This window comes from Sminthopsis crassicaudata, chromosome 2, assembly GCF_048593235.1.
Source record: "Sminthopsis crassicaudata isolate SCR6 chromosome 2, ASM4859323v1, whole genome shotgun sequence".
NCBI lineage: Eukaryota > Metazoa > Chordata > Mammalia > Dasyuromorphia > Dasyuridae > Sminthopsis > Sminthopsis crassicaudata.
In genome coordinates this window covers 375,569,664-375,589,221 of record NC_133618.1, presented here as the reverse complement: position 1 = coordinate 375,589,221, position 19,558 = coordinate 375,569,664, and the positions used below count along the sequence as shown (strand labels likewise).

General features: G+C 36.1%; 1 protein-coding gene across 9 annotated transcripts in view; it reads left to right on the top strand.

The window, feature by feature from the left end:
- The window catches only part of WDR25 (WD repeat domain 25), a 251,388-nt gene that overhangs the window by 178,205 nt on the left and 53,625 nt on the right, over positions 1-19,558 (top strand). For all 9 annotated transcript variants that reach the window (XM_074291280.1, XM_074291281.1, XM_074291274.1 and 6 more), the window contains one exon: positions 1,478-1,625. In XM_074291280.1, coding sequence (XP_074147381.1) covers positions 1,478-1,625 — 148 coding nt within the window. The remainder of the gene's footprint in view (positions 1-1,477; positions 1,626-19,558) is intronic.

Here is a 19,558-nt window from a genome sequence, read left to right as displayed (position 1 = left end):
ACATTTCAATTAATGACTTTAATGATGCTATAGATGGCATGGTTATCAAATTTATGGATAATATTAAGCTAGAATAGTCAAAATGAGATCCCAAAAGATCTTATTGGTCTGGAACACTGTATTGAATCTGATGAGAAGAAACTTGACCATAAATGTCCTGCACTTGGGTTTGAAAAAAAAACAAAACAAAAAAAACAGCCAAGCACTTATCAGATAGAAGGGAGCAGGGGAGGGAGTGGCTAGAAAATGGTGCATATAAAAACAGCCCAGAAGCTTTAGTGTCCTCCCTAGTGTATTGAAGAAGATAGTAATCCTGATGTCCTCAAATCTGGTCACACAAAACTTAAAATAGCTGATGGGAATCACATTTTCAGAAGGATGCAGTTTGATGAAGAGACTGGAGACCATGTGAAGGATAAGCTGAAGGAAATGGCAATGTTTAACCCAAGGAAGGGAATGGGGGGAGGGGAGATAAGAAATGGTAGAAAGTATGATACTGTCTTCCTAATTTAAAGTTTTGGCGTTGGAAAGAGGTACTAGCCTTGTTCTACTTTCTAGAACTAGGACAAATGGGGTAAAAGTTTCAAAAACGTAGATTTGTCTTACTTGTGAAGGAAAGGGAAGAAAGGAAAGAGAATAAGCTTTTTAAAAATACTTATATTATCTACCAGATATTATGTTAAGCACTTTACACTTATTATCTATTTGATTCTCACAAAAGCTCTGAGATCAAAGTGTTGTTATTATCATTCCTGTTTTACAGTTGAGGAAACCATGGCAGAAATAGGTTAAATGACTTTCCTACAGTCACCCAGTTAGTGTCTGATGACAGATTTGAACTCGGGTTTTGATTTTAGATTCTACATTCTAACGTGCCACCTGGGGAAAAGAAGCTGTAATAACTAAAGTGTCAAAAGTATAATGGGTTGCATCAGAAGATAATGACCTTCTCCTTTGTGGTATATTTGGAATCACACAGCATGGGTTCAGATTTCGTCTCTCTCACTATTTGTCCTTAGGAAGGTCACAGCCTCTCTGGGGCTCAATTAGAGGACAGAACCTGATGACTCTGAAGGTTCCCTCTAGTTATGAATCTATGATCCATCACTGGACCCCTAGCAGTAAAATATGACCCATAATTCATCGTTAACTATAGCATGTAGCAGAGAGAAGTATAAGCAACATGCTTTGTGAAATCTGTGAAAAGAAAGGTAATTTGTTTCAGGGGAGTCAGCTTGTCTCAGTGGGAAAAATGAGGTACTGGGAATTAGGAGTGACCTGGATTTGAATCTCACCTCTTATTCATGGGACCTCACAGAAATTTTTTTCTAGATTCTAATTTCTTCATCCATAAAAGAGAGCTACTAAAATTTTCATCATCTGACCCACAAGATTTTTGTGTGGAAAAAAGTGACTAAACATTAAGAAATATGAGATTTTGTCACTCAGAATTGCCTGTCTGTCTTTTGCCCTAAAGGTATGGAATGCTGTAGAAACAGGTCGCTGTTTGAACACCTATTCCTCTCACAGTGGTGCTGTCCGTGCTGTGCAGTGGTCCTCTTGTGGAAGACAGATCCTCAGTGGTGGCTTTGATTCTCAGCTTTATTTGACAGATGTTGAAACAGGTATAGTTTTGTGTGTTGTGATGAACCTCTTGGATTTCATTCCAGTTCGAACTGCCCCAGAACTGAGGGCATGACCTACGCTTTCTGTATTGTAATTCTCTCTATAATACACTCCGTGTTCTGACTTAAAACATTTTCTTTGAGATAAATGCCATTCTAGTTTCAGAATGCCATAAAGTCAGCCCCATGACAGGCTTCCCATCCAACCCAGAGGATAGATATTATAAGCTTAGTTTCTGCCAAGCCTCTTCATTTTATGCTACTACAAGGCCTGATAAAGGGATGGATTTTTAATAAACCTTTGACACTTCATTTGTACTAAAATGGATTTAACTTTATTACAGCATCATTTGTGGAGAATCCGTTTAGCATTTCTGTAACTTTACATTTTTGAAAGGCAATAAAAAATAATTCTGGCCCATGAGGAAAGAGTTGAGTTTTAATGCCCCAAATTGAAAGGCATTCTGGTGAGATGGATTTGTGTCTGGACAAATCCTCAGGCCATTGGCTGAAAAGGGAGCTGCCCAATTTAGCAATACTGGGATTCTAGCCAAAAGAAATGGAAGAAAGGATAGCTCACAGAGGGTGGCGAATGGATTGAATTCTTATAGCATATCAGTAATACAAGAAACATAGAACTGGATTATAGAATTAGAGCTGGAAGGAACCTTAGGTTATCCATTCTAGCTGCCTCATTTTATAGAAAAGGAAACTGAGGGCTGTGATAGTAAATAGTATAATTGAGATATTTACTTTGTTCTGAGTCCAGTGCTTTTCCTTCATAAAGGATGTCAGATTTGAAATATATCTTAAAAGATTTTACACAGAACTTACTCCCTTCTTGTCCAAGTACTTGAACTCAGATATCTAAACTCTTGAATCAATGCATTTTCCTTTAAGTTGCATTGATTTACTTTAGAGTGTAACTTACACAAACTATTAATTATAAAATTTTGAGTGTTTTTGATTCCAATTGATCAGGAGGAATTATCTTTTCTATTTTTCTTTCTGACTTCCCTATTTCTGTTAATGGCTATCTTTGTCCCTTTCCACTTCCTTACTTTTCATCTCCAGACACTAATGGTGTTGTAAATGTAGTCTCAAAAAGGATATCCAAGGTCATTTAATCCTTCCTCCTTTTTATAGATGAGAAAAGTGAAGTTCAAGTTGTACTAATATGCAGAGTTGGATTTTTAAGGCCTCTGACTCCAAATTCATTGCGCTTTCCACTGCTTTAGGCTGCCTCTTAAATCTTTCCAATTCTATCTTTCTATATGCTCTTAATCTTTCCCTCTGTTTTACTTATTTCATCCTTGGAGAAGGCCGTATCAGCATCAATGTGGGCTATTCCTTCTTAATAAGTCTTCTGATCTCCTCCTTTTATACTTCTGCCAATCTGTAATCTTTGCTATCTGATTCTATCTGCTGTTCTACTTAAAATCTTTTAATGACTAATAATTGAGTAATAAATAATAACCAATTAATATTGAAACTCTTCTCTCCTGATGTATATACACCTCCCCCTGTCCAGCTTTATCTTGTAGTACTCAGGGAACCCCAAGAACAATTATAGAACTATGAAAACAAGGTAGTCACTTAATAAAAAATTTTTGAGCACCTATTATGTTTCAGGAACTGTACTATACATTGTATATGTAAATGAAAAAATAATTAAATCAGCTTGTGGCTCATTTTGAGAAGGGACCATTTTATTCTTAATATTTTTATCCTCAACTCTAGCATATAGAAGGTGCTAATTAGATACTTATCAATTGATATATTATCCTCATAGAGATTACATTCTAGTTAGGGAGTCCACATATGACAATTAGTCCAGTTTGACTGGATCTAAGAGCATATGCAAGATAGTACCATTGCTGAGGCAGCAAGAAATTGAGAGAGAAGTAAAGTAAAGTTATCATATCATCCTGCTGACTTATCTTGAATTCTCAATCCTTGAAAATACCTAAATATATACATATGTATGTATATATGTTATGTATACATTTTTTCCAGACAAATTGCTATCTAATCATGTCTCTTCACTGTACTTGTGGAGCTGATTTAAGTATAAGACATTTATCCTTCTTGCATTTCATTTTGTTAGATTAAACCAAGATGCTTTTGGGTCCTGACCCTGCCATCTGGTATGTTGTTCTTCTAGCTCACTGTCATATCATTTGATGATCATGCTGTATATGCCTTAAGACAATGATTTATTATTTTTTTTTAATGAGCCAATCATGGGGTGAGAGTGAGGGATAATGGAAGGACAGACTGTGAGCACTATTGGCATCCTCTTAATTTCAAAAGAAATTGGGAAATTGAGGCAGGCCCCCAGCATATTGGGTGGCAAACTTAAGGACATGAATGGTTTGGCTCTATATCTTTGTAGAGAATAAAAGATCAGAGTCATTTTAGTATCTGAAGCTTTCCTTTGTTTACCCAATTCCAATGCCTGTAGGCTGCTAAGTGATTCAGTGAATAGATTGCTGAACCTAGTCAGGAAAACCTGAGTTCAAATTTGGCCTCAGAAACTTATTCTCTGTGTGATTGGGTAAGTAAGTCACTTAATCTCTGTTTGCCTCAATTTATTCATCAGAAAAATGGAGATATAAATAATTGTGAGGATTAAATGAGATAGTATTTATAAAGTATCTTTCAAACTCTAATGTGCTATATATATGCTAGCAATGATGATGCTGATTTGATGCTAATAATAATGATGATGATGATAATGATTTCTGAGGGGCCCTACTCATATTGTTCAACCTGTTTATAGGATTGGAAGATAAAAGAATTCAAAATTGCACCATTCTTTAGCCAATGTCTTTATTTATAAATAAAGAAACTCTATTTCCTAAGGCATGCTTTAAAGCTCAAATGAAGCCTACACTTGGATCCAAAAAATTAGCTGTAGAAGTTATAGGTTAAGAAATCTGAAAAGCAGTTCATGTGTTAAAAGCTTTAATGATCTGTAGGCTTAAGAAATAGGAACAGGGTGATGGGGCTGCCAGACAAGCTTCTGCTCTCCTCAGGCCACACTTATGAAATGAGTGTCCCAGGCCAGGGGACTGGTAATTGTCCCCCTTGGCTCAGTGAGGGTAGAGATGGCATTTTATTAATCTTCATTTATGTGGCCATGTCAAGCAGTGCCGGAGGTGCTTAATAAAGGTTTATTGAATTGATTGAATCAGGAAACAAGTAAAAAGCAGTCATTTGCAGTCATACAGGAGTCTTCTTTGCCTGATACTGAGACTATCTTTTTTTTTTTTGTGATGGCAAATTACTCTGAGTTGGAGTGCACCCCCTTCATGCCTTCCCTGTCTCATTTCTCTTTCCTGTCCAAGAAGTGAAGAACAAAGTTAGCCAGAGGGGGCAAAGAGAAAGAGAACATTTCCTCTCTTTCTCCCACTTTTCTTGCTTACTTAAGTTTATGAAATGATAGATGCAAGTACAAAGGGAGATGGTAGGAACTGCTCCCTTAACAGTTTGTAACGACAGTTCCTATTCCTGTAGGAATTCCCTATTCCCATATCACAGAGTTTACAAAGTGCTTTCCCTCACCAACAGCCCTGTGAGGCAGACCAAACAAGTGCTGTGATCCCTTTTTCTAGACAAAGAAATTGAAACTTCACATATTTGTCACATATTTGACAAGTGGTAATATCAGGGACAAGAACTCAGGCCATCTCTTTCATGCATCTTTTAGCCTCCTTCTAGGTGCCTCCATGCCACCAAGTATGAAGATTTCTGGGAAGATAGGTTCACCCGATCATCTGAAGCCCATGTAAGGCAGTATGGAGTCAGAAGACATAGATTACAGGCCCAGATCTTCCCCTAACTTGCTCTGTGACCTTAGGCATGTCACAGCCTCAGAGTCTTAGCTTTCTCATCTGTCATATGTAGAGAATAACATTACTTACTTCACTGGGATAGAGAAACATGAGCTCTTACAGAGCAGTGGCGTGTACCGGAGGCAACTATTTCATCAGCTTTAGTGTCTTTTTCCCTCCCTCTGCCGAGGTTTGATCCAGAGTTTGTTTATACTCTGCAATCTTCTTTTTGTGTCTGCTTTCTCCCTTACAACCCTTCTTCCTCTCTCTACTTTCTTTCCCCCAATCAGGTTTGTTCCCCTCCCCACAATCTAACAGAAACACACCAACAATTTAATGTAATGGATTTTGCATCCCAGCAGTATCCAGGGGGTTATCCACGCAGTATCTGTTGTCATTAGTGGGGATTTGGAAGTGAGGACATTTATCCTGGAGTTAAATATCAATACTGTTAAAAATCTGTACATTATAAATGTCAATATAAGAGTCTAAAACAAGCTGTGCTCACCTTATAAAGCCATATTTTATCTGCTTAATTTATAGCACTGAGTGGTTGTTTGACTTAGAGAGCTACCATGAATCAGAACTTAAATAAAAGTCTCTCACAGATTAATTCTTTTTAGTGTGCTTGTCTCAGCCTGTAATCTTCCCAATTCAGCATCAACAGTGCTTTCATCCAGGGCTATCTCAATGGAATAGTGGTCTGCCCCAAGGACCTCTAAATGTTTCTTGTTTTCTGAGTCAACTTCTCTGCATTCTTGATTAACTGGCTTGCTAAACTTGCCAAATATAGATTCTCTATTTCTAATTGGTTCCCCCTTACATATGCTTTAAATTGCTCCTACCCTTACAAAGGCAAGGGAGCAATTTTATTGCTAAACAAAGGGATAGAAGTCCCATCGTGTTTCCATGGGATATCACTATTATTTTGCATTTGATGTTGCTATGATTTGGAAGTGTTCATTTGTTAGACCTTTATCTGATAGCTGCAGTTGGAGGTTCCTGGCAAGAAAGTATTGGTATAATAAATATAGAGTCAGTAAACCTGGGCTACTTGTTTTCTTTAAATTCTAGTTGTATGACTAATTTTCACTTCTACAAGCCTCAGTTTATCTAGCTGCTATATGGAGATAAAAATACTTTTGTGACCAAGTTCATATAAGCCAGAAATATCTTTGTAAATTGTAAATGAAAATCAACTCTTCTCCTCCTTCTTTTTTTCCCCCTTCTTCCTTATCTTTGTTTTTTCTCCTTCCTCCTTTTTACCACCTTCTCCTCTTTTTTATTCCTTTGGGTCTCTACTTTTTACCCCCTTCCCTTATCTTTTTGTTTTTTTCCCTTTCTTCTACTCTTTCAGTCCCCCTTCTTTCCATTCTTTTTTTTTCTTCTTTTCTCCCTCCTTCAATCCCTTTTTATATTCCTTTTCTCTTTCTTCTATGTCTTCTTCCTGCTTCATCTTATCTACTTTATTCTTTCCCTTTCTGCTCTCCCATTTTAAAAGTGAGAATTAATGATTTATTTTCTATGTGTGTTTGGTGCTTCTTTAAATTTTTTAAGTAACATGTTTTTATATCACTTTTATTTTCCATAAAATAATATTTTCCTGGAAAAAGCTCATTTTCCATGAGCTCTATGAGTAAGGTCTGTCTTTTGTTTTGCTTTGTAACTGGTGCTTAGCATAGTGCCAGGCACATAGTAGATATTTAATAAATGTTAATTGACTAACTCACTAATATATCTTTTCTTCGTACCTTATCTAGAGAGTCATCCTTGTATCAAACTAATTTTTTTAAAAAGAGGAAAAAAGTAGCTGAGCAAAACCAATCAATACAGCAATAAAATCTGGAAGTATTCTGGAATTGATTGCAGTAATGAATACCCTTTGTCCCATATCTCTGTGAAAAAAAGTACATTTTTCTGTCTCTACTTTAGTCTTTGTAATTATACACTTTCCAGTAGCCTTTTAACATTGTTCTTTCTGTTCACATTGTTGTAGGTATTGTATATATTATGTTCCTGGATTCTATTTTCTTTATTTTGTGTTATGTTGTCTTTCTATGTTTTTTCTGAATTCTTCATATTTATACTTTCTTATGGTATAATAACATTCCATTATGTTCATGCAATACAATTTGTTTACCCATTTCTTTCTCAGTAGGCATCTAAATTGTTTCCAATTCTTTGCTCTACAGAAAGTGCTACTATAAATATTTTGGCATTTAGGGGGCCTTTTTTCTTTTGACCTCCTTAGGCTATATGCTTAATAGTGGAATTTCTGCTTCAAAGATAAAACTTTGATACTTAGATACTTGATACAAAGACAGTTAGATAAATTTTTCTGACATAGTCCCATATTACTTACCATAATGATTGGACCCATTTATAGTTTTAACAACACCTCTCTTTCTATAACCTTTCAACATTGACCATTCCTGTTTTTTGTCACCATTAACAATTTACTGGGTGTGAGGTATTTATTGAAACAACCTCAGAGTTGCATTTATTTGCATTTTTCTCGTTATTAGAAATTCCAAACTTTCCATAGTTGCTAATAATTTTTATAATTAATGATTTTGAAAACTTTTAACTATCCGTTGGAGAATGGCTCTTAATTTTATGTTTGTGTTCATTGCCTTTATATTTTTGTATGCCTGATCCTTATCAGAGATATTTGATACAAAGGTGTTATTTCCTTTCTTTTCTTAGTAGTATTGGTTTGTTGGTGAAAAATTTAAATGTTATGTAATGAAAATTATCTATCTTATCTTTGCATCTGCATCTTTTCTTTTAAAAAATTGTTTATCAGCCATATCTATAATAGATATGTGACCTGGTTCTTCTAATTTTTTTTATGGTATGATCATAAAAATTCAGGTGATGTGTTTCATTTTGAGTGCATATATGGTTAAGATGTTGCTGCAGACTTAATTTCTGCCAAAATTTCTACTTTTCAGTTTTCCCAGTAGTTCTTGTTTAAAAAAGGAGTTCTTCCCCAGATAATTTATTTTCAAATTTATTGAACGCTAAATTACTGAATTCTTTCTTATGTATCATGTATCTGTTGATTTTTTAAAACTAATATTAAAATTGTTTTGATGATTGCTGTTTTATGATATAATTTGAGGTCTGAAAATATTAATCCTCTTCATTCTTATGTAGCAGCAGTGAAAGGGAGATTGATTTAGTGGCTTTCCTGTGTCCTCCTTTATGTATTCGGATTAAATGATATGGACTTTTGGAGGTTGCCTGTCCAGTTCTATTGGAGCTGTTATAGTCTAACAAAAGTCTCCACCACATAATCTTATCACATGGACCTGGGGAGTCAGCCGTTCATTTAGGGTTCCCTTCAATTCCCTTGCTATATTGCTTTTATTCATTTTTTCCCATTATATTCTACATTTTTTGTTTCTCCAAGCAAATTTTATTATTATAAATCTCTAATTTTGTTAGTATCACTTTATGCTGTATTGTTACAGTTCAGTCTTGAACAATATATACCCTTGCAATTATTTTAGTCATTCTTTATTTCTTTAGAAAGTGTTGTTAATTGCATTTATGTAAGTTTTAAGTGTCTCTCTCTATACATGAACTCTCAGGTATTCTGAGATTTGTAGTTATTTTCAGAGGGACTTCCCTTTCTATTATTTTTTCCCTGCATTTTGTTATTGCTGTGTTGAAATGTTGTTATAGTATATGCGGTTGTTTATCTTATTGAAGTTATTAATTAATACATTTTCTTTGTTGACTCTCTGGGGTTTTCTGTAGAAAGTCACAGACAGGAGGGGAACTCTCCGTAAGGTATAAGACCCTTCAGCCGAAAGGGAACCTGCTGACAATGTCTTGTTTAGCTCCCCATCTCCCCTAAGGGCTCTCAGCCTTCCTGAGAAATCAGGGGGTGGTGACAACCTGTATTGTGATTGAAGCAGAGTTATAGCAGGTGGCAAACTACATACAATAGCAAGTTGTTTATGTGGTCCCACGTGCCCAGTATATACTTGGCATGCCCAATGTTTTTGTTATATAAAGGTATGAGGATATAAAAAGGGGAAAGTCCTTGAAATAAATGGACTCCATTTTCCCACCATCCTCTGTACTCCCGCCTTATCACTTCTCTACTAAGACAGTATATTTTAATCACCCCAGCACGGGGACTCTAGAAAGCATGATACACTTTGTTACCCCCAACTTGGGGGCCTCTAGAAAGCAGGACACAAAGATTTTTTTTTTTCCCCTGAGGCCGGGGTTAAGTTATTTGCCCAGGGTCACACAGCTAGGAAGTGTTAAGTGTCTGAGGTCAAATTTGAACTCAGGTCCTCCTGAATTCAAGGCTGGTGCTCTATCCACTGTGCCATCTAGCTGCCCCAAAGATTTTCTAAATAAATCATCACATCAGCAAATAAGAATAGTTTTGTTTTATATCTTTGTCTTATTATCATTGCTATCTTTTTTTTTTTCTCTTGAGGCAATGGGGGTTAAGTGACTTGTTCAGGGTCACACAGTTAGGAAATGTTAAGTATTCTGAGGTCAGATTTGAACTCTGGTCCTCCTGACTTCGGGACTGGTGCTTTATCCACTGTGCCACCTAGTTGCCCCACATTGCTGTCTTTTCAATAAATGCCAAAAGCAATGAGGAACGGGGAAGATTTTGCTTTTCTCTTCTATTTATTGGAGAAGTTTCTAATGCTTTCTTTTTGAAAATAATGCTAGTTTTTGGTTTGTGTATGTGTGTGTGTGTGTGTGTGTGTATTACATTAAAAATGGTACTTCCATGCCTGTACTTTGCAGGGTTTTGTTTTTTTTTTTCCCCACCATAAATAAATGTTTTAATTTGCCAGACAACTTTTCTGTATCTATTGATATGATACTGTGGTTTTGGATGTTTTTGTTTTCACTATGATTATATTAATGAAATGCAGTATAGAGTAAGTGGATAGAGAGCTGGCCTTAAGGTTAGGAAGGCACCATTCTATGAATTCTATCTTGCATGCATTATACTATATGTTAGTTGTATAACCCTGGTCAAGTTATTTTTTCTCATAGTAATCTAGGCAGCTTTCTAAGATTATTGCTGAGAAGGTGCTAATCTGCATTAGTAGAGGAAGTTTTCTCACCTGGAATTTCCCTGTACCAGTGAAATCTCAGATCCAATCTCTATCTCTAATTATCCTAATTTTCCCCCAAGTATTGAATTACCTTTGCATTTCTGGGACAAATCCAACTAGATCATAGTGAATACTTTTTTTGGGGGGGGATATCTTGGTGTAATGAATTTGAAAAATATTCCTTTGTCCATTCTTCATATTTTATATTTATAAGGAATGAAAAAATGAGTATATTACTATGCTTATAGTGCTAGTTTAGAAAGTTGAGGGATGGTATAAAGTTTAGATAAGACAGTCCCAGGCCTGTTAGAGTTAGAGTGTTTTAGCTTTTTAGAATGGGATGATATTATAATATGATCATACCTATATGCATAATATACTTAAAATAACAGTCAGTATATTTATGTAAACATACATGTAGAATTTCTAAAAGGATGATTATATTTCTATATGCCATTATAACAAGATAATTATGATACAAAATATTATATGAAAAATGCAAAACAAAATGCAAACAAGTGGTGCAAAGCAGAGTATTTATATGAAGTCTATAGGACAATATCTTTTAGCTGATGAAAAGGCTACATAAGATATTAACAGACAAAATTAGGGAAGTGGTATGAAATAAGAATAGAAAGGTAGGTATTGACACTAGGTTGTGCAGGACTTTAAACACCAGAATCAAGAGTAGGAATTTTATTCTTTAGGTCCTTGTGAAGTACTGAAGGCTTTTGTGTTGAAGAGGACCAAAACATGTCATGCATACACACACACACACACACGAACATGCACACACATATATATTCACGTATACATACCTATGTATATATTATTATGTGTGGTTTAGAATGAGGAGAGAATGGAACTAGGAAGACATTTGACTATTAAGGGATTAGGATAAATATAATTGGGATGGAGAAGAGAGATGCAGATATTGGTGTTCATATAGGAAAGATTCTTCCACAGCTGTCATATTTTGGAATATCATGGGAGGGAATTAATTGCTTGCACTTTCACAGTAGGATACTTAGGATTCCTAGAAAAAAAACTAGTGTCTAGTGGAAGGTGGCAGATGAAGAGACCAGCCATGATGTGCAGAGTGTAAAAGCATCTTTGGAAAGTCATTAATTATAGTTGGTTCTGTACTACTTATCAAGGGAGAATTAAGTGCCAGGAAGGAGCAGAACAAGTTGAGAATTCTATAGCAGGAATGTCATGATATTTACTTTTCGTTTCCTTCCCTTCTCTTGTCATTGGAATAAGTAGGTATGTGTATTTTCCTAAGTTTTTATTTTAATTGTAGTTTTTTGTATTTTATGTTCTAATGTCACCATACAGTACATTTTAAAAGGGTACAAGCAGTTATGAGAATTATAGAATCAGATTTGATCTAATATATATCTGAATTGCATCATAGCTGAATTAGTTTTTGGTTTCAGTTTTAGTACCTTATAGTTGTTGCAGTGATCCAGGCACGTAGTAATGAAGGCCTCTGCTAATATGGGTGAAATATACTATGTCAATAGATCCCATAGGGAGTGGTAACTGAATAGATAAGGGATTTTGACTTGGCAGTCAGGATGAATGATGGTGCTATGGACAGAAATAGCAAATCTGGAAGAACAAATAAAATTAAAGGAATAAAAAATGAATTTAATTCTGTGTGTTTTGAGTTTGAAGTGCTGACAGGATATATGGGGGGAAGTGTTCTAAAGTCAATTAGAGATAAAAATCTGTAGTTTAAGAAAGAGGTCAGAATTAGAGATACAGATTTGGAAGTTATTTGTGCAGAGTTGACAGTTGAAGTCAAGGGAATCAGTGAAAGTGTCCATGAATAAAATATATATAAAGAAAAATTGAGATGAAAACTTGGAAAATTCCCACCTCAAAACATCAGCGGAAAAAAAAAAAAAAAACAGGGACCTCTAAAAGAAATTAAATAACATGCAGGTTAAATAAGGTTACTACAGAGTGGAAGGGGCTTTGATTTGGGTGCTGAGGAGATTCATTGTTAGCTTAGAACAGTTTTAGTAGAGTGGACTCCCAGACCTCAAGGGACTAAAGAAATAGTGGTGAGGGAGTAAAGATAAGAAGAGAACTTTCAGATGTTTGGTAGTGTAGAGAAGGAAATGGAAGGGAAAGAGTAACATGACATAGAAGCTCAGTGGACTGCAAAACTTTTCCTGGAGCACTGCTTCTACCTCCTTGCCTTAACATTTCATTTAAACAACATTAAGCACCTATCATGTCAAAGGTTCTATTCTAGGTGTCAGAGGATATAAAATTGATTTGAATGTGCTTTCAAAATTGTGAAGTGCTTGTACAATGGTAAGGGATTTTTGCCGAGGGTCTTGTTTTTTTTCCAGAGGTTCTCTCTGAAGAGAATGAGGGAAAACTCAGAGTGGGTTGTCAAGGGCAATATGTACTTGTTAAAGACTTTGTGACACAAATTTATCTCTAACCAACCCACTGACTTGGGATCTAATTAATTTTTAAAATATTTTTTAAAATTTATAATTATAACTTTTTTCTTGACAGTACATATGCATGGGTAATTTTTTACAACATTATCCCTTTCACTCACTTCTGTTCTGATTTTTCCCCTCCTTCCCTCCACCCCCTCCCCTAGATTGCAGGCATTTCCATACATGTTAAATATGTTATAGTATATCCTAGGTACAATATATATGTGCAGAACCAAATTTCTTATTGCACAGGAAGAATTGAATTCACAAGGTGGGAAAAAAAACAAAATTGCAAACAGTGTACACCCATTTCCCAGTGTTCCTTCTCTGGGTGTAGCTGATTTGTCCATCATTGGGGATCTAATTCTTAAGTTTCTAAGCATCTTATAGTACAACCCAGTATTTCATACAATATTCATTTATATGTATGACCCGGGGAGAACATCAACACATACATAAATAAACCATATAGATAATCAGACTTACAAGAGCTACATACATTTCTCTGCTACAAAATGCTCATTCTCTGTGCTTTCAATTTTCATTTTCTTATGGATCTCCTCAAGCTTTCTCCTTCTTTCCATCTCTTGCTTAAGGGATTAGTTTTCCCAAAAGAATAACAGGTTATTAGGACCTGATTGGCTCCTTCCTCCCTTGACGCAACTCTATGGCCACCTAAATGGATAAAGATTCTCCCTCATGGAGTTAGAGTCCCTTCAATTTGGTGGATATTAAAGATCATCCTTCTAAAGAAAGATGCTTTTCAGGAGTCAATACATCCTGCCCAGCTGAAGGGATGACTTCCCAAAAGGAGAAAAAAAGGTCCATGTCTTTAGAAGCTATGTCACTGTCATTGTTGTATATCTTTGCGCTGTCAACCTCTTTTTAACTATTCAGTGACTTTTGGGTCCCAAAACAGGGCATTGGCATGAAGTTGTCTCCTAAATAATGAAGTACAATGTATTCTTCTCATCTCATTGGTGATGTTATATTGACTTTATTTGAAGTGGCCAATAGAATTACATAGAAAAGTGGGACACATAAGCACAAAAGAAAACAAAACAGGTGCTAGCCACAATATGAATGGGAGAATGTATATATTCTCATATTCATATGTTTATGCTCAGTATCCATTTCCCCTTACTGGCCAGGAACCCCAAGATGGCTGTCTTTTGCAAAAACACTGGTGCTGCTTTCAGCTTAGCTCCCAAAATCATCATCTAGAGAATCAACCCTTGTGGAGATGTAACCTAGCAACTGTCTTTTCAGGCTCTGCAGCCCCTGCATCTTTAGCCACAGGTACTGAAAGCTTGGAAAAGAAAGTTCTTAACACTAGAGACTTGTCAAGTGGCTCAACATCAGAAATGCATATGGTTTTACCAGTGGAAATAGCATTAAAGAAGAAATATTGCCATATACTTTGCTATGGTATTCTAAGAACCATGAAACCTTTTCATTTGACTTGTAGCTGAAATCTTTCATATATATTGCCTCTTTCTATTGGAATGTGAACTCCTTGAGAGCAAAGATTGTCTTGCTTTTCTATTTGCATCACCAGTACTTTGCACAAAGATAATAAAATGCTTTTTCTTTATTTGAGCGATGAGTTAATTTAGTTCAGGAAGTGCTAAGCTTGTTCAACACTTCTTACCTTAATTGGGGCCTTAACTGACCTTTAACTGATCCTTCCATCCTCCCTCCCTCCCTCCCTCCCTCCCTCCCTCCCTTCCTCCCTCCCTCCCTCCCTCCCTCCCTCCCTTCCTCCTTCCCTCCTTTCCTCCTTCCTTCCTTCCTTCCTCCCTCCCTCCCTCAAAAAAGGCCTACCTACTTTAACTAACCAGACCAAAGATTCTTCTTGCAACAAATGGTCATCCAGCTTCTGGTTGAAGACATCCAGTAAGCAGGATTCCACCATCTCTTGGAAAAGCCCATTTCATCTAGAGAAGGGACAGGAATGGGTGCTAGACCTTTGATTTCACTGGAACAATGAATTACCAATTAATGAATTTCCTTTACCTATGGAGATTAACAATCTTCCCTGCAAGTTACAATTTTAGAGAGTTGCCTAGGACACCAAGAGGTTAAGTGACTTGTCCAGATGACACAGCCGATACTGTGTCTGAGGCAAGACTTTTTCTTTATATAAATCCCAAATTTGCATTTATTTATTTTCAGTTTTGTCCTTTGTTCCTATGTCTGCCCTTGGGTGCTAAACAGAAAATCTAATCCCCCTTCCATCAAACTCTTCAAATATTTGAATATGGTTATCTTTTCTAAATTAAATCTTAAATCTTTTCTAAACTAAGCCTCCTAAGTTCCTTTATTTTATCATCACAGAGGAAATATTTCCCCCCTTTCTCTCTTTATCTTGGTCGTCCATTTCTGGATAAGGGCTAACCTGTCTATGTATGCTTTTCTTAAAACATGGCATCCAGCCAGCCCTGAACACAGTACTCTAGATGTGGCTGGATCTGGGCAGATTATTCTATTTAAAGTACTGAAGTACTTCTTATTCTAGTGATGATGGCTGCCCTACTAGGGAAAACAGTTTATCCCTGGCAGATCCTTGACATTTTTATTAAGTTCCTGGATCAAGATAAGAACTTTTTGAAAACAAAAACAAAAACAAAAAACAAACAGCAAAACAATCCAATAAAAATAAGCTTCAGCAAATTACCAGTCATTTGAAAAAGAAAGAGAGGAATGGAAAATTTGTTCTATTGACTAAGTTTCTAAAGTGGTATCTGACTCTTGCTGAGTCCTCCTGGGAAATATTTGTAATGAATCAGGCCCTTCCTTTTCATACTGTTCTTTAGCAACATGGGGTATGTGGTAATAGCTCACTGTTCTTTTGAGCAAGATGTCATGGATGACTTCTTTACCGTCTACAGAAAGAAGAATGTTAGAGAAGTGGCCCAGAGAGGGCAAAATGCCCCCTGACTTTATTTTTAGATGGATGTGAGCGTCATGAATAATCTTCTTCAACAGGGAAAACCTGAATGTCTGTGGACAGAGGATGAAACAATCACTTTCCACTTGACTTAGCTATTGTTATCAGATTGGCCCTTAGGACCAAAAGGAAGGGGAGTCTCTTAGCATGAGAAGGTAACCTGGATTTGATTGGTACTACAGCATGGTAGAAGGGAAAGATCACTGGACCTAGAGTCAGAAAATCTGAGTTTTAATTAAGAAATAGTCAATTGGCAAGTATTTGTGAAGCATCTATGATGTGCCAGATACTATGTTAGGAGCTGGGAATACAATTACAAAGAATGAAATTCATTTTTACAATTAAGGAGACAATCAATACATATAAAAATATCTACAGCATAAATAGAAAGTTAATACATATGTAAATATGTGTATATATACATACATATATATGTATGTATATATATCTGCATACAAAATAATATGGGAGGGAAGGCACACTAGCTTTTGGAAGGATCAGGAAAGGCTTCATGCAGAAGATGGTATCTGAGTGGCATCTTAAAGGAAGAGAGGGTTTCTAAAGTGGAGGTTAAGGAAGGATTCATTCCAGGAATGGGAGATGCTCAGTGTAAAGGCATGGAAATTGGAGATGGAAAATTATTAATGAAGAATAGCGTGAATGCAAAATTGTCTAGATTGCAGAGTACAGTCCAGTCTGGCTGAAGAAGTAAGCTGAGGTCAAGTTGGGAAGGGCTTTAAAAGTTAAACAGAAGAATTTATATTTTCTTTTAGTGTCAAGAGGAAGAATAATCACATGGTAAGGTCTGGGACTCAAGGAAAATTACTTTGGCAACAAGTGTAGAATGGATTAGAATTGTCAGAAACTTGAGGTCAAGAGATTAATTAATTAGGAGGTCTATTTTAGAAGGCCATTTATGTTGGTGAGAGGCAATAAGGACCTGGATTAAGGCAATAGTTGTGTAGAGAGTGTGTGTAGAGAGATGGGATTTTGTTGTAAAGATAGAAATGACATCATTTGGCATTTGATTAGATCCATGGAGTGAAAGAAAAAAAAGAGTTGAGGATAAAGTTGAGGTTATGAATCTGAATGATACCTCTAATTGAAATAGGGGGATTTGGAAGAGAAAAAGTTTTAAGGTGAAAGGTGAGTTCAGTTTTAAATTTAGGATCTCAGCTTTGCTACTAGATATAAGAACTTCTTTAGGGGAAAAATGCAATAAAAACAAGCTTCAGCAAATCATCAGGCATTTGGCTTGTGTCAAGACAGGCAAACCACCCCAATTTTTTGTGCCTCAGTTTTCTAATCTGAAAAATGAGGGAACTGACTTGATAATCCTTATGAAATACTTATTGATTGTGTGGTTGATTTAAGGAATCTCATAAATCTAAGTTCTGTGATTCGCACTACTTTCTATCCCTGAGTCCTTCTCCAATGCATCCTCTGGATATTAAGGTCATCTTGGATTCTATGTTTATACAGCATACATTCTTGGCAGAACATGCCAAGCTGGAAAATCTTCAAGCATGGAACTAGTGATGGGACACATATTTTCAGAGGCCCTGCTTTTAGCTAAGTATGGACCCATTAATAGACCAGTTGGAGGACTAGCCTAATAAATTGCAGAGATGCTTATTGCCAGATGGCTGCCACCTGGTCATGAATTTTTTTTGTCCACAACAACTCATATGGCATAGTGGAATGAATGCTAGATATGGAATCAGGAGACTTGGGCTGGAATCCAGGCTCCAGCACTTCTTAGCTGTGTAACTTTTGGTAAACTACTAAGCTTTTTTTAGCCTCAGTTCCCTCATCTATAAAATGGATCCTCGTATTACCTTTCTTCCAGAATTATACTTAAAATGTGATACGAATATAAGTTGTTATGAAATCATTTACCAAGGTATGGAAGGGTATGGAAGACTTCTTGTGGCTCTTGTAGCAATTATATATTAGAGACAGAATGGTGTTGCAGAATAGGGGTTAGATTTGGGATCAGAAGACTAGGTTAAGATGCAATATCTCTGCCTCTTAATAGTTATGTGGAGGCTAGGAAACCACTTGCTGGGGATATTACAGAGCTAATTCTTGTTTTTTTTTTTTGTTTTTTTTTTTAAATATATATATATATTATATAATATATATAATAAATATATGATTATATTTGATTTCTTATATTAATTAATGTCCTCTTTTGAGGATAGGGATTGCTTTTTGCTTTTTTGGTCTTCCCAGTGCTTGGCATAATATGTGACAATGTAGAAAGCATTTAGCCCATGATTGTTGATTGATGTAATCTCTTTTTTTGCTTTAATGATCAATAATTGCTGGGCAGATAATCCTTATTTTCTCTCAAATGCTAGTTCCAGACACCAGACTAATCTAATACAAAAGCAATAATTCCTGTCGGTACTGGCTTGTGAGAAAACTGTCATATTTTCCTTAGGTGATCCTGACCTTTGCTTCTAACGCTATTCTGCTGAATTCCAGCTCTAGCCACACTGTAAGGGATGGTGACTGTCAGCAAATAGAATGACCTGGCTTATCACAGTGACTGATGGGCTGATATTTGGGGAACTAACAGTTTTAGAAGAAATGTCTCCAAAAAATCCAAGTTTTGTCCATAGCACTTGTAAAGTGAACTGTAATTTTGGATTATCTCCAATGCTTGCCCATGCATTGTACAGGGTAGATACTTAAAAGACTTTTTTTTTTTTTTAAATGAGTAGTGGGCTTCTAGTCCCACTTAAATTTTAGCTGTCATGCTAGCACTAATTTCTTAGTAGGAATATCTTCTTATTTAAAAGATAGTGATAGTGTGATACCTAATGATCCAGTCTTCCAATTCATTTTTATTTTTCATGCGCCTGTAATATCAGACCTCAATTACAGCAAATCTAGATCATTTTCTGGACTTTGAATATACTCAGCTCTGAATCATTGGTTATGTGATTTCCTCCCTGCCTTGGCCCATGGTGATGCTTCTATTTGCATTATTTGACATTGCCTCTTCAAAAATGATGATAACTTGAGTTCTCATCAGCAGGGTTGAAGCATTGGCAGGGCCCACCTAAACTAAAAAGGCGTTTTGGATTTAGGCCTGGTTATAGATTGTGTCTGTCATCTAAAGGGTAGCCTAACTAAGACAGGTGACAATTTTGAACAAAAGAATTCACAAAAGGGGCAGCTAGGTGGCACAGTGGGATAGAGCACCAGCCCTGAATTCAGGAGGACCCTAGTTCAAATTTGGTCTCAGACACTTAACACTTCCTAGCTGTGTGACCCTGGGCAAGTCACGTAACCCCAGCCTCCAAAAAAAAAAAAAAAAAAAAAAATTTCACCAAGACAATTTTATTATATAGTCTGTGTTGGTAGCAAAACAATTAATACTTATAAAGTTTTAAAGCTACTTCCTAAGGTATCTTTCTGTTCCACTACAGTAATCTGAATCCCATTCATTTTTCATCTCAACCCCAATTTTTACTTCTTCCATAAAATTTTACTCAAAAAAATGCATTCTAATCTATGCTCATTCATTTAGTGGGCATTGACTAAGGGATCACATGACAGGTACCATTCT